General features: G+C 29.0%; 1 protein-coding gene across 1 annotated transcript in view; it reads left to right on the top strand.

Annotated features, from left to right (window-relative positions):
* The first annotated feature begins 1,674 nt into the window (after nt 1–1,674).
* The window catches only part of LOC142321012 (uncharacterized), a 42,873-nt gene continuing 29,585 nt past the window's right edge, over nt 1,675–14,962 (top strand). The window contains exons 1-2 of the mRNA XM_075359005.1: nt 1,675–1,752; nt 5,946–6,011. Coding sequence (XP_075215120.1) covers nt 1,712–1,752; nt 5,946–6,011 — 107 coding nt within the window. The 5' untranslated portion in view covers nt 1,675–1,711. The remainder of the gene's footprint in view (nt 1,753–5,945; nt 6,012–14,962) is intronic.

The following is a 14,962-nucleotide window of genomic DNA, read 5'->3' on the forward strand; positions in this document are numbered from 1 at the left end:
AGTAGAATAAATTTAAAAAAATATAATCGACTATCGGAAGAATATTCCAATTTCTAAGTTCTAACACTGCTATGAAGAGTGGGGAAAACGATTTGAAGCGTGTGTGGGTTTTCCCAAGGGAACTATTTCTAGGGTGATAGAGTCCGTGTATAATTGGATTGTAAATAAAAAGTTTTGCTGAACCAGTCTCATTATTTTATTTATAGACCTCATAAGTAATCAATTTTTGTTATTTTTTGTAAGTTTAAATTGCAATGTTCAGATTACAAAGGTTTTTGACCTGAGAATAAGATATTCTGAAATTGGTCTCGTGAAAATCATTTCTCTCAACAGAGTTAATGAAAATTTATAATTATACTTTTTACTTAGTTAGCAGGACTATTTCTATCTTCCAGCTGACTTGAAGTTATTAAAAATGAAAGCAGTTACGGAAAACAAAATGGTTAGATTATTTCACCAAAAATACAAAAGGGCGCAACTTTTATTATTTATCTCATTACCTAATCTTTTGGCACAGGAATTTTAAAACTTCTTTAATGTTTTTGTTAATGAATCAGAATATTAATTTTCCACTGGTACCCAGAAACTTAGAGCTTGTATTTTGAACATAAAGAGTAAACATGGTTGTTGAAATAAATATCTAGTGACATAGCCATTTATCAGTTTTTAGAATGTACTTCAAATAGCATAAATAATAAAGAGATGTTCACATTTACTAAATTTAGTCTATTTTAGTCATTTACTAAATGAAAAACCTTATTTACTATATTAGAGGAGCCGCTTAAAATTAAAAAAAAAATCATACCTTATAAACAGGCTGTTGAAATTTCATCTTTTGGTAAGGATACATATGTGAAATAGGTTCTCACTTAAAGGTATAGAAGATGTAGTCCCACAGTAAACTGATATGATCCCTTGCTCTTACAATTATTTATTAATGATTTACCTTGAAATTTTGAACTATTCGTTTTTATTCTTGCAAATTTCACATCTATATCTGTAGCTAAAGATGTTATTTAAAGAACTAGAAAATACTATATTAACAATTTTTGATGGATGATAATTATCTAAAATTAGACATGGATAAAACCACTGCAGGTTAATGTTGAATTTCTAATTGTATGATACATACAATTACAAGTGATTACTGTAATCACAATTGTGATTACAGTATTTCCATTACCCATAGTGCAAAATTTCTGATGTGTTTTTTTAAAAATTGAAATCATTTGCAGTTAAGCCATTTTAAGCATGTTTTTTTTTAAACACCTTAATAGAATGCTAAGCTTGTCACTATTATTAATTCTGTATTATGCCTATGTGTATTACTATCTCGAATATCATTTCTTAAACTTACTCAAAATGCCATAAGAGTTTTAAAGATAAAATTGTAATCTTTCTTATGGTTGCAATTATTGAAAAGTTACATTTATAAATATAAACACTTAAGTTAGAATTTTTATTTTACTAGATATCAGCCTATAAGATTCATATTTCTGGGTGCCAAACAATGTTTTAAAGCCATTTTTAAAACTCTTTTTTTGTACATTCTGTAATCTGGGAATTTTCCATGAATAGAAATCTCATTTTCAATATAAAAGATAGTTGTAATACTGTTTAGTAGTACATAGTAATAATAAATTTAAAAAAAATTTGTTTAAATTTTAGTTGTAACCCTCAAACTGCTGATGCATGTACAAGCATTACGTTAATGAGCAATAAATGTACATCTACTACTGAGGATTCTTGTCAGTAAGTAATTATTATTTTTTTGAAATTAGTAAGTTGTAAGTTCTGTTAGTTTTTATTTTTCTGTTAATAAAATTAGGTAATTTTATTTATCTTAGGTTAGTATAGCACATTGTGTGATTTTATTTTAAATTTGTATTGGGAAAACTGAATTTTTCATCTCTATTACAGGTAAAAGGTGTTTCAACTTTTCTTAAACCAAATATGCCTCCTACATTAAGTTTTATTCAGTTTATTTTAGCCAATAATAGATACTCATTTGAAGTAAGTTTATTTTTTTCAATTTAAAAAGTTGTGTTACTAGTGAACCCAAAATGTTTATCAAAGTTTAACATAATTACATGTTAAAAATGAAAAGAAAAAGCCAGACTGGCCACAGATACGAGGAAAAAATTCCATAAGGTGTGACAGTTTATCAGATTAGCTATATAGCATTATCATCCACAGGTTAATTTGGATGGATGTTATAATATCAACATGCTCCTGTATGTTTTAACTGTGGGAATAAAAAACTTCAAGCTGATGTGATTTGTTAGGTGGCTATTGCAAAAAACCAATAAAACTCTGCAAACTAAAATTAAATGATTAAAATTTACTACAGATTTATTAACATCAAATTTTATTTAAAAATCAGTAAAACTGCTACTGAACCAATTAGAGCTGTTGAAAGTGGTCTGGGTATTCTTACAAAAATCAAGGTATTTGAGCATAAAGTTTAAAGTTGGATAAGAAGATATGAATCATGATCCAGAAGTGGTCACCCACAAACAAAAATTAACATGAACTGAGTGTGAAATTTAGTAGTGTTTATCAAATGTTAATATGCTAATTATTAAAGAAATTAATGATGCTGAAAAGTTTGAGATTCTATTTGGAAGAAATTACCTAAATTGTGGCCTGAAAAGTGGATCATCTACCTAGACAAAGCAAAAACTGTGACATTTCAAAGATGTGAAAATGGAAAAGTAATAGTCTTGTGTGAACATAAGTAACATAAATCCTTTATAAGAATTTACAAATGCCAAGGATGCAGTAACTAAGAGATGTTCCTCATATCAGTAATATTTGTCCAGAGGGTGTCTAGTTGAAATCCACAGAATAGCACTAAGAGAGAAGAAATCAAGGTTAAGGTGAAAGGGTTGGTTTTGAAATTTTATAGAAACTAGAAATTCTCAGTTTAGAAACAAAGTCACCTCAAAACAATACTTCAAATTTTCTTTCAGTCACTGAGCATCTACTCTACTCTCAGTCTCTTGGGAAGTCAGAATTAGATAATGGTTTTCTTAAAAAAAATTCTGTACATTTCCAGCATCTAGATAGATACTGCCATACTTACTTCCATTTTGTTTCATTCCATAGTATGGAAGAATTCCATAGTACAGAAAAGCTTTGCTAATCTCTCATAGACCCTGTACATATTGCTATGTCTTTCTATTATCTTCTTTACATCCATTCATTTGTTTCTGTCTTGATGATGGATTGTGGAATAAAATTAGTAAAATTGTTTAACCCTTTGTTCAGAGGTTAGAATATAGAAATTGGATGTGCATTTTGTTCAGAACTGTTATGGTTAATTTATTTTGCAGATCCTAAACTATGGGAAATGATATTGAATGACATTTAAGATGTGAATTTTTGATTGTAATAAGCTAATTTTGTACAAAGAAAATTCTTTTTTGGGGGTCTTTTTTCTGGACCAACATTAGTCAACTGACTGCTGAAAGGCTGTGGTGAAGAACTTAATGGTTTATCTGAAACTGGAAAAAGGGTTATGACAGTTGAATTGGTTAAGGAGTTACTCCTGAAAATATTAAAATAGTATGCAATCATTTAATGGTAAACACTAGTGACAAAATGAAAATGTTGTTATGGAAATTTTGACTAGTGGGAGAGCTCATTGGACATAAAAGTATTGGCAGAAACTGCGATTGATTACACCATTGATAAAATGTGATCAAACATATGATATCAGTATTTAATGTTGAAGGTGTTTGTAAAATTCTTGTCTGGTCAGTTTGTAGACCTAGCTATCAAAATGATGGAACACTCAACTTTGAATAACATTTCAGGTGAAACATTTTATTATGATATTTCTGAGAAGTTGGATAACATCTGAATATTCATTTAATTTATAGCAATTTAGAATTATATGGCTTATAAAAGAAAATGTTGAGTTATGGAATGGCAATTATTTCAGTTGCTTTCTATTAGCAAATGTGACTAATTTACAATTTGTCAGTAATACCTAAAGAGTTATTGATATGATTATTCTGTTAGGAAAAATCCCACATTTCAAAGGAAGCGCAATACTGGAACTGTTGAGAAGCAATAGTGCTTTCTACTGGACCTCTTTAAAAAACTGATTGACTTTCCTTGGGGATTTAAGTGGCCAAAGTAACTTCCATTGTGATTGTAGATGAGCACTTTGGGGCTATTCTCAAGAATAAAATTTAGTCTCTGATAGTTATACTATTACAGAACATGCAACTAGTTTTTAAAAAAAATTTTAAATTAGGTCTCATAGCCATGCTTTATAATATGAAAGGGACTTTTTCGAATCCTTATTGTGTTTTTATGCTAAAACTTTACATAACTAAAGAGATGTAGAAAACTTCATAATTGTGAAGAAAATTATTGAAGCTGGAAATATTAACTACATCTGCATGATGATATCTTCCATTTTATTCAATTTTAGACAAAGGTTATGGACAACTCTTCTTTTAAATTGTATTATAAAAGTTAACTTAAAATTTCTCTCATTGCATTGTACTGGGTACTGGTACAATTAATTATGATTCCATTATTAATAATTTTTTAACGGGAAGCAAGAAAAAGTTTGCAAACCTTTGGTACCTTTTAATAATTTATTTTTACACAACATTTTTACATTTTGAAAGTATGATATGATTCATATATTCTATGATTAACAAGATGAGGGATACCCAATTATTTGTTCATTCACCACACCTAATCTGGCTATTATGATGTTCATAGAACCTTTCTTGCACTAACAACTAAGGTATTCTTCACATAAGGCCGTAAACAACTTACAGTTCTCTTGATTTCTTGATATTGCCATCCCTTTTGCCCACAATTTACAAATAATAAATTTTATCTTTTCTTTAGAACAGATATATAGAAAAGTCACCTTGTTAATCTCCCAACAAAAGAAGGATGTTCTGGGATTAATTAGTTGTTCCATCAGGCAGGTAACATGTAAAGTTACTCTCCTAATTACATCAATGGCAATTGAACAGGAAAAATTATTTTCTTATCCTCTAGTAATTTTTGCTGTTAAAACTCAACATAATTTATATTCAATTAGTTTTAAATGTTACATTACATAATAATTTTTTGTTAAATGGAAAAATTAAAACCTCCTTTATAGGTTATCAGTCAAAGGATGGTTTCATTTATAAAAAAATAGATCTTTCTAGTTTAAGATTTTTCAAAAATAAAAAAAAAAATTAAAAATAGGAGGGTAGTAGTAAGAAAACTGCGAAGATAAACATCTGGCCTACATTACTATTTATAAGACAAGAGTACTAAAGACTTTGAAGAATACTGACTTATAATCTCTATCATGCTTATTGTTATTTTTTTATTGTGAAGTTTATTTTGTTGAAGTTATTATTTTTGTGAAGTTGTTATTTTTGTATTGTGTAATGGTGTGAAGTAATGTAAAATGTTAATGACTGAAGCTGCATTCAATAAACCAGTTAACATGTTACCAAATTTTATGTACTATCCTGCAAGCTGTTAGCATTATTAATGGGTTAAGGTCCCTTCAGTCATTATTTAACATACATGGACAAAGAATATGTTTTTATAAACATTTATCGATGTTAATAAAAATATAATAAAGAAATGCGATAACATTAGACATTGTTTTCATTAAATATTTCATTCATTTGTTTATCTGTATTATATTTCATTAAAGTAGACCCCCATTGAAGTTATGAAACTTATAGAAATTATTGACTTTCAACTTTTTCATGTGTGAAATTGATCTTTCTGTAGTCTATTTTCATTGTTTTCATTTATTCATTTTCCTATCATGTTCTTTTATATTTCAATTTATTGATTTCTGAAATTATGTAGTTGTTTTGTCAGATTAGAAGAGTACCTAATTTATTGTTGTAAATTCATGTTTATTTTACTTATTTATTTTTGATTTATTCATCTTTATTTTTCAGTAAATGCAAATGTGAGCAGAAGACAGTAATGAATCCTCAAAATGCTGAGGTTGAGCCAATAAAAGAGTAAGTTTTTTTAAAAATCTGTAATAAAATTTTTTGAAAACTTTAAAATAAAGAATCCTAGTTGTTTCTTTCTGTGAGAGGTGGCTGAAATATAATGCGCGCTGGAATGTAGCAAAGGAACAAATGTCATACAAAACAGCAGATGTTAAACCCTTGTAGTTACCCTACTACTAACACTGCAAAATTCATTGACTCTCATTTTCTGTTTGTCGTTATTTTTATATAATCCAGTTCACTTGCTATGTCAACACATCTAAAACAGCAGTTTTGAATTTTTAACAATGGAACAAGTGAATGCTAGTGACTGACATTCATTGTCATTTAAAAGCCATTTATGGTGATGAAACTGTTGATCAAAGAACTGTACGTTGTTGGTAATAAAATTTCATACATCAGAAGTTGGTAAAGCAAATACTGAGGATAAACCTTACAGGAGTTGACCAGTTTTTGTGACTGACTACAAGTACTAAAACCACTTCATTCTAACTAATGTTGTACAACTTAAATTATTTGTTCAGTTTCTAGTATTATATCTTCAAATGTCTAAATTTATTTTAACATTGATCTGCCATTGCTTGATTATCAATTCATAAATTAATATTAAATTAAACGTTTTTAATAGTAGATCTTTAAAAGATTTCATATAAGTTTCTTATTTCCTTATTTCTACTATGATATTATGTTTTTAAAATATGTGTTTTTCAGTTAGTTTTGTTAGTTTTTAATTAATAAATAAAACCTTAATTATAGATTATTGCTCTAAATTGGTTGAAAATAGATGAAACTTAGACCACAAGATTATATTAGTAAAACCATTTACTTTTTCCTAACTGTTTTTCATTTGTATAAACACATTGTGATAATATTATACTTTCTCGTACATTCTATGTTAGTGATAAAAGAGATTTAACATTTTATTCTGTAGAAGGTCAGAGTATTTATCAACTAATTGGTTTTTTGGTTTTTTTTTTCATATTTTATATTTATAAAATTTTAGTTTTGGTTTTTATAGAAAATTAAATTTTATTTTGTTTACTAAAAATTATGAAGATTTTTATGTATGGTATCATTATGAAAATGATTCATTCTTTTTTTTCTTCAGTCATTTGACTGGTTTAATGCAGCTGTCCAAGATTCCTTATCTAGTGTCAGTTGTTTCATTTCGGTATACCTCTTACAGCCTACATCCCTGGCAATTTGTTTTACATAATCCAAACGTTGCTTGCCTGCACAATTTTTCTCATCTACATGTCCCTCCAATATTAAAGCAACTATTCCAGGATGCCTTAATTTGTGGCCTATAAATCTGTATCTTCTTTTAAGTATATTTTTCCAAATGCTTCTTTCTTCATCAGTTTGCTGCAACACCTCTTTATTTATTACTTTATCCACCCATCTGATTTTTAACATTCTCCTACAGCACCACATTTCAAAAGCTTCTAAATCTTTTCTTCTCAGGTACTTCGATAGTCTAAGTTTCGCCCTTCTACCTCTGTAATCTTTTATATTCAGTGGTCCATCTACATTATTTCTACTATATTTCATTACTTTCATTTTGTTCTTGTCTAGTTTCATGCAGTAGTTCTTGCATAGGACTTCATCCATGCCATTCATTGTTTCTTCTAAATCATTTTTACTCTCAGCAGGAATTACTATATCATCAGCAAATCTTAACTTCTTTATCTTTCCACCTTGCACTGTTACTCTGGATCTGAATTGTTCTTAATGTAAAGATTAAATTATAACGACGAATGGAACATCCTTGTTGAACTCCCTTTTTTATTACGGCTTCTTTCTTATGTTCTTCGATTACTACTGTTGCAGTTTGGTTCCTGTGAATGTTAGCAATTGTTCTTCTACTTGTATACTTGAACCTAAGTTTTTTAAAATACTGAACATTTTATTCCAGTATACGTTATCAAATACCTTTTCTATGTATATAAATGCCAAGTATGTTGGTTTGTTTTTCTTTAATCTTCCTTCTACTGTTAATCTGAGTGCTAAATTTGCTTCCTATGTCCCTACACTTTTCCTGAAACCAAATTTGTCTTCTCCTAACACTTCTTCCACCCTCCTCTCAATTCTTCTATACAGAATTCTAGTTAAGATTTTTGATGCATGAGTAGTTAAGGTTATTTTCTGTAATATTCACATTTATGTGCTCCTGCTTTCTTTGGTATCATGATAATAACACTCTTTTTGAAGTCTGATGGAAGTCTACCTCAGAAGCCTTTCTGTCATTCAATTCTTTTAATGCTCTGTTAAATTCAGATCTCAGTATTGTATCTCCCTTTCCTTCCTCTTCGACTTTCTCTTCTTCCTCTGTAACACCAGTTTCTAATTCATTTCCTCCATATAAGTCTTCAATATAGTCCACCTACCTTTCTTTCATATTATACATTGATCTACCATCTTTCTTTAACACATTATTAGATTTTAATTTATGTGCCACAAAATTCAACTTAACTTTCCTGTATGCTTCATCTGTTTTACCAATGATCATTTCTCTTTCCACTTCTGAACACTTTTCTTTAATCCACTCCTCTTTTGCTAATTTGCACTTTTAATTGTTGATAGTTCCTATTACCTTCTTCATCCCTAGCATTCTTATACGTTCTACATTCATCCATCAGCTGCAATATATCCTTTGATATCCAAGTTTTTCTACCAGTTCTCTTTGTTTCGCCTAAGTTCGCTTCTGCTGATTTAAGAATTTTGTTTTTAACATTCTCCCATTCTTCTATATTTTCTACCTTATCTATTTTACTAAGACCTCTTGCAATGTCCTCCTCAAAAATCTTGTTTACCTCCTCTTCCTCAGGCTTCTCTAAATTCCACCAATTCATCTGACATTTTTTCTTCAGGTTTTTAAACCGCAATCTACATTTCATTATCACTAGATTTTGGTCACTGTCAGTGTCTGCTCCAGGAAAAGCTTTGTAGTCAACAAGTTGATTTTTAAATCTTTGTTTAACCATGATATAATCTATCTAATTCCTTGCAGTATCACTTGGTTTTTTCCATGTGTATATTCTTCTATTATGATTTTTAAACTGGGTGTTAGCAATTACTAAATTTAATTTCGTGGAAAACTAAATAAGTCTGTTCCTGTTTCATTCCTTTTGCCCAGCCACACAATATTATTCACCCACAATATTTCCTTCCATGCCTTTTCTGATGGTTGCATTCCAATCTCCAACTATTATTAAATTTTCATCCTCTTTTTTGTGTTTAACAGCTTCATCAATTTCTTCATATACACACTATCTCATCATCATCATGGGCACTTGTAGGCATATAGATGTTAACAGTCGTTGTCAACTTAGGTATTGATTTTATCCTTATTACAATGATTCTGTCACTATGCATTTTGAAATACTCTACTCTCTTCCCACCATCTTATAAAGATAGGGATATCTTATAAAGATTTGTTCATTACGAAAACTACTCCTGACTACGTCGGAATTAATTCAGCTTCAAATAAAGATTTGAAGCTGAATTAATTCTAAAATCACCTGACCAAAAGTCATTTTCCTCTTTCCACCAAACCTCGCTAATTTCTACTACATCTACATTTCCTATCCATTTTCCTCTTTAAGGATTCATTACAAACCTCTAAATATTTACATTATGCAGGAAACATTCTGTTTATAAAGGGTTCTCAATGTAATAAAATTATTAATTGTAGTAAACTTTTATTATTTACAAAGTAAAATTATATTTCTTTTTCCCTGTTAAGATCTAATCTTGCATGATTTTCTGTTTTCATTGTTTTTTTCAATTGCTTTTTAAAAATATAGTAAACTGTTTGAAATACTTTTAATTTTTTACTTCTTTTAATGTAATGTGATTTTTAAGATAAAAAAATAGTTCTAGATTAGTGTGAAAAATTTTCTACTTAAAGCCATTTCACTTATTTGGTGAGATGAAGCATCTTTTACCAAAGCTGCTGAATTTTCTCTTAACACTGAAACCATACATTCGAATTGTAAGCACATAGAGTAGACTATTAAATAAAAACTTAGTTCCATTTAAAAAATAGCAATGTTATGCAAACTTCTATGATGTCTGATATCAGTATATTTTTATCAGAAGAAGATAAGGTGGATTCAATTCCACCTTATTATAAAATTGTCAAAATTCAAAACAACAAATATTCTGTCTTTAAAATTATCTAAGACTGTTTTTAAATTACATGAAATTTAATACTAGTTGCTGAAATTTTTATGATAAATCCAGGGCTCGTACTCCTTAAAAAAAGTAGTATTATGTATGCATTAGGGGATGGAATAGTTACTAAGACCTCTGCTAGTTTTCATACATTTTATGAACTGACAAATTTTAATTTGTTTGGCTACTAGGTTTTAGGTAGTTGATTTTTATTTTAACAATGATTTTTATTTTATTGGTAATGAAAATAGATAAACGGCAATAATTTACACAAAATTCATGTACCAGATTCACATAATCATGGTAAATCAATCTCTAATGTTTTGTATCTTATTGGTTTTGCATTTAATATTTAAACTAGCTTAGGGATATGTGGAAAAATACATAACAAATAAGCTTCCTATGAGCACTGAATTATAACAAATTTTTCATTTGTTTATTTTAATAATCTTACTTTAGGAACTTCCTTTGAATGTTTCCTTTTTTATTTTATATCAGTCAGATTTTCCATTTGTAAATAAGATAATTCCATTCAGATCCATGGTGAATTTAAATAACAACAACCATTCATTTATATATTTTGGTAAAAGATTATAGGAAAAATTGTAATAAACTTGACTGTATAAATGATATGATAAAACAGTTTGACAGTTATAAAACATTAATATTATAACAAATTGTTTGTTTTTTCTAGTTATTTTAATACATAAAAATGAATAGGTTAACTTAAATTCATGATAAAATAACTAAATCAAATTAAATTATTCTGTGTATAGAAATGCTTTAAATTCTTCATGTGAAAAGATGCAAGATTGTAAAAGTTTGAATGCAGATTTTACTAATCAGTCTGAACCGTCAGTAATTTTTTCTGTATCTCATGTTTCTGAATCAAAGAAAATTCCATGCCCATTACCTCGTTCTCAACTAATTGATACAATTAATTCAACTGAAAAAAGATTAAGTGATAATCCAGAAGCAATTCAGCAACTTGAAGATATTAATTCTTCACATTTATTTTTAATAGAAAGTAAAAATATAGTGTTACAAAAAGAACTGAATATGATTCAAGAAACTTACATTAATAATCTAAATAATTCATTATCAATGGAAAATAATGCAAGTACAGAAAGTAATTTTGAGGATACTAATAATATAAAAGGAAGTGAGTCATTTTCAGAAGATGCCAGTAGAATTTCTTCACGAATTTCAGATGCAATAGTTGTATTGAATAAATCAGTGTCGACTCAAACAGTGACACTAGATGATTCATCACATGAAAAATATAAAAAAACAATTGTTAGTGTTTCCACAACAAAATTACAGCTTGAGAGTAATGCAGCAACAAAAGTTGTATCTCACCAAAATCATGCAGATGAAAATCAAGTAACAATTTCTGCATCTAATAATACAATGTCCGCAGAAATACCTCAACCACTGCCACGTATTCAAGTAATTAATAAGCATATTCCAAGCAAGGTAGAAGAAGATAAATCAAACATCACCAAGCAGTCTGTACAATCACCAAGCAATTCACATTTATCACTATTTGAAAATAAAAACTGTGTTAATGAAAAAAAACTGAAGATAGCTATGAAAAATTATTGTGATGATTCAGCAAAAATATTGACATCAGAAAATATACTGTCAACAGAAGGTGCTAATTTAAGACTTATTGATCCTACACCTATTGTACCTTTGCAAAAAATAACAAATGTTAACAAAATTTCTTTGAATAATAGTCAGCTTGACTCTGAAAAATCAGTTAGAAGTTGTATATCTCAAATCCCACATGGATCTGTAGGAAGAAAAGTTTCTTCATTTCAGGAAAATAACACATCATTGGATGGTAAATGTAAATTAACTTCAGAAGCTACAGTAAAATCTATTCTTTTTCCAGATTCTGAAAGCCAGAGATCGTTAGATGGGATGGTTGATAAGGTCCATAGGAACCTTCAAAGAGTACCTCCTTATATGTTTTATGAAAATCAGAAATGGGTAGGACCTTTATCTGCAAAATATCCTCATAATTTTTCATATAAAAAACTCTTGGATTGGAAATTAAAATCAACATTATTGCGCAGTTCACATGTGGAAGATAAGCAAAGTAAAACTTCTTCAGTTCCTCAAAGGTTTTCTCATTTTTCTGAACGTAGCTCACATAAAATTCACTCTTCAATTAAAAATAAACAATTAGAAGCTTTCTCTCCAGTATGTAGTATAAATTCACTGATATCATCGAAAAGTTCTTGTTCATCAACATCACAAGTTACATCAAATTTTCCAAATTTAGATAAGAAACAGCATCTGTATGAACGAAAATGTTGTCAAGATTTGCCAAGTCCTGTGACAGATAAATTAGTAAAGTGCATTACTACTCCTACAAGTTCTAATCCTCAGAATCATTGTTTACGTAGCTCACATAAAATTCACTCGGCAATTAAAAATATACAATTAGAAGCTTTCTCTCCAATATGTAGTATAAGTTCACAGTGTGCTGATCTGATATCATTGAAAAGTTCTTGTTCATTAACATCACAAGCTACTAAATCAAATTTTCTAAATTTACAAAAGAAACAGTATCTGTATGAACAAAAATGTTGTCAAGACATGCCAATTCCTGTGACAAATAAAATTGTAAAGTGCATTACTACTCCAAGTTCTAGTCCTCAAAATTATTGTGCACAATCTTCAACATTTTGTAGACAAAGCCCTACTTTTATGAACAGAAGCCATAACTCTCAGTTATCAAAGAGTGCTTCTCAATCTTTGTGTTTACAGTCACCTTCAAAACTTTCTGAACAAAGCTCTACTACTTATGTGAACAGAAACCATAATTCTCAGTTATCAAGTTCTACTTCTCAATCTACGTGTTTACAGTTGACTTCAAAACTTTGTGGACAAAGCACTACTTTTATGAACAGAAACCATAATTCTCAGTTATCAAGGAGTGCTTCTCAATCTTCATATTTACAGTCACCTTCAAAACTTTCTGAACCAAGCTCTATTTATGTGATCAGAAATCGTAATTCTCAGTTATCAAGTTCTACTTCTCAATCTACGTGTTTACAGTTGACTTCAAAACTTTGTGGACAAAGCACTACTTTTATGAACAGAAACCATAATTCTCAGTTATCAAGGAGTGCTTCTCAATCTTCATATTTACAGTCACCTTCAAAACTTTCTGAACAAAGCTCTACTTATGTGATCAGAAATCGTAATTCTCAGTTATCAAGTTCTACTTCTCAATCTATGTGTTTACAGTTGACTTCAAAACTTTGTGGAGAAAGCAATACTTATGTGAACAGAAACCATAATTCTCAGTTATCAAGTTCTAATTCTCAGTCTCAGTGTTTAAAGTCACGCAAATCTATAAATAAATGCTACAATATCTATTACAATTATCATTCAAGAAAAGTATTATCAAACATATTTAATTCAAATATAAATGAAAAGCATTCTTCAGAAGAAAAAATGGAGGGAAAAAATTCTTTTTTGAAACGTTCTCCAATGGATTGCTCACAATTAGAGTTAGGTTTTTCTACAAAACTAATTTCAAAGAACAGATTGTGCCAGATTTCAAGACCAAGTGATTTTAGCTTTTGGTTAAATTTTTTAAACTGGTTCAAACAAAAATTTCCTTCACAAAGTACACAGTTGATACCTGGTTCTAAGATATGGAACTGCTGTCTGGCAAAATATCATCCTTCAGTAACATCCTCATTTGATATTTCACAGTCATCAAACAAATTGCATTGCTGTTCAGTCTGTGGTGAACGAGTTTATTGTAATTCTTTTCACACAAATACTTCTCTGTTTTTAAAAAAAACCGATGTTTTATTTAATTCATTAAATAAATCAGAGAAAGTAATTAATTCAGATAATATATCCTGTATTGAAGAAGAGGTTGCTTCAGTTGGCGCTGACAGTTCTAAGACATCAAGAAATTTACTTTTGCAGAGATCTGAGGCTCAGTCAAATCTGGTCTGCCCACCACTATGTTCATCAGTTCTAAATGAAGGTTCTTCACCACTTCAAGAAAACAGTTCTATTTCACAGAGTATTAATCTTAGTTTGGAAAATCTATTAAGAAGAAATAACACTAGATTAAAAGATGATTCTCTAACAATGATATTTTCTAGGGCTAGTTTAATCTCAAATAGTGATAGTTCAAATAAAAACACCACATATGGTTCTTTTCATAGTGATTATTATAATACTAATCTGTGTGGAAATTCAATAATTTTATGTAAATGTCCTCATCAAGTGTGTTCTTTAAAACGTAGCAAACTAAGCGATTCCGAAATAATTTTAACGAATGTAAATTTATTTTCTCAAAGTGAAAAAGAAAAAAATAATGTTCTGCAGAATGTATCATTTGTGCGAGAAGATAAAGTGAAAATGAAAAATATTGTTTCTCTTAGATTACAGTCTCTTAAAAAATGTTATCAGCTTCTACCAGGTACTCAGTGTTCATCACCTACAGTGTCAGATTCAAATGGAGAAGATAGTAAGACAGACAACAAAAACTCATCTATACTAAATCATATAAATGATACTAAAAGCTTGGATTCGAGTGGAGAAAACAATAAGCTATAAAACAAGTAGTTTAGTAAAAATCAATGCACTAAATCATTTTAACAAGACGAAAACTTGGGATCAGATTAAGATAAACAGAAGTAAGTTTAGGTTTTCTTCATTAACTAATTTAATTTTTTTTTTTAGATATATTTAATAAAAATCTAATTTTATATACAGACTTTTAAAAAAATATTTATCTTATT

Source organism: Lycorma delicatula, chromosome 3, assembly GCF_047948215.1.
Source record: "Lycorma delicatula isolate Av1 chromosome 3, ASM4794821v1, whole genome shotgun sequence".
NCBI lineage: Eukaryota > Metazoa > Arthropoda > Insecta > Hemiptera > Fulgoridae > Lycorma > Lycorma delicatula.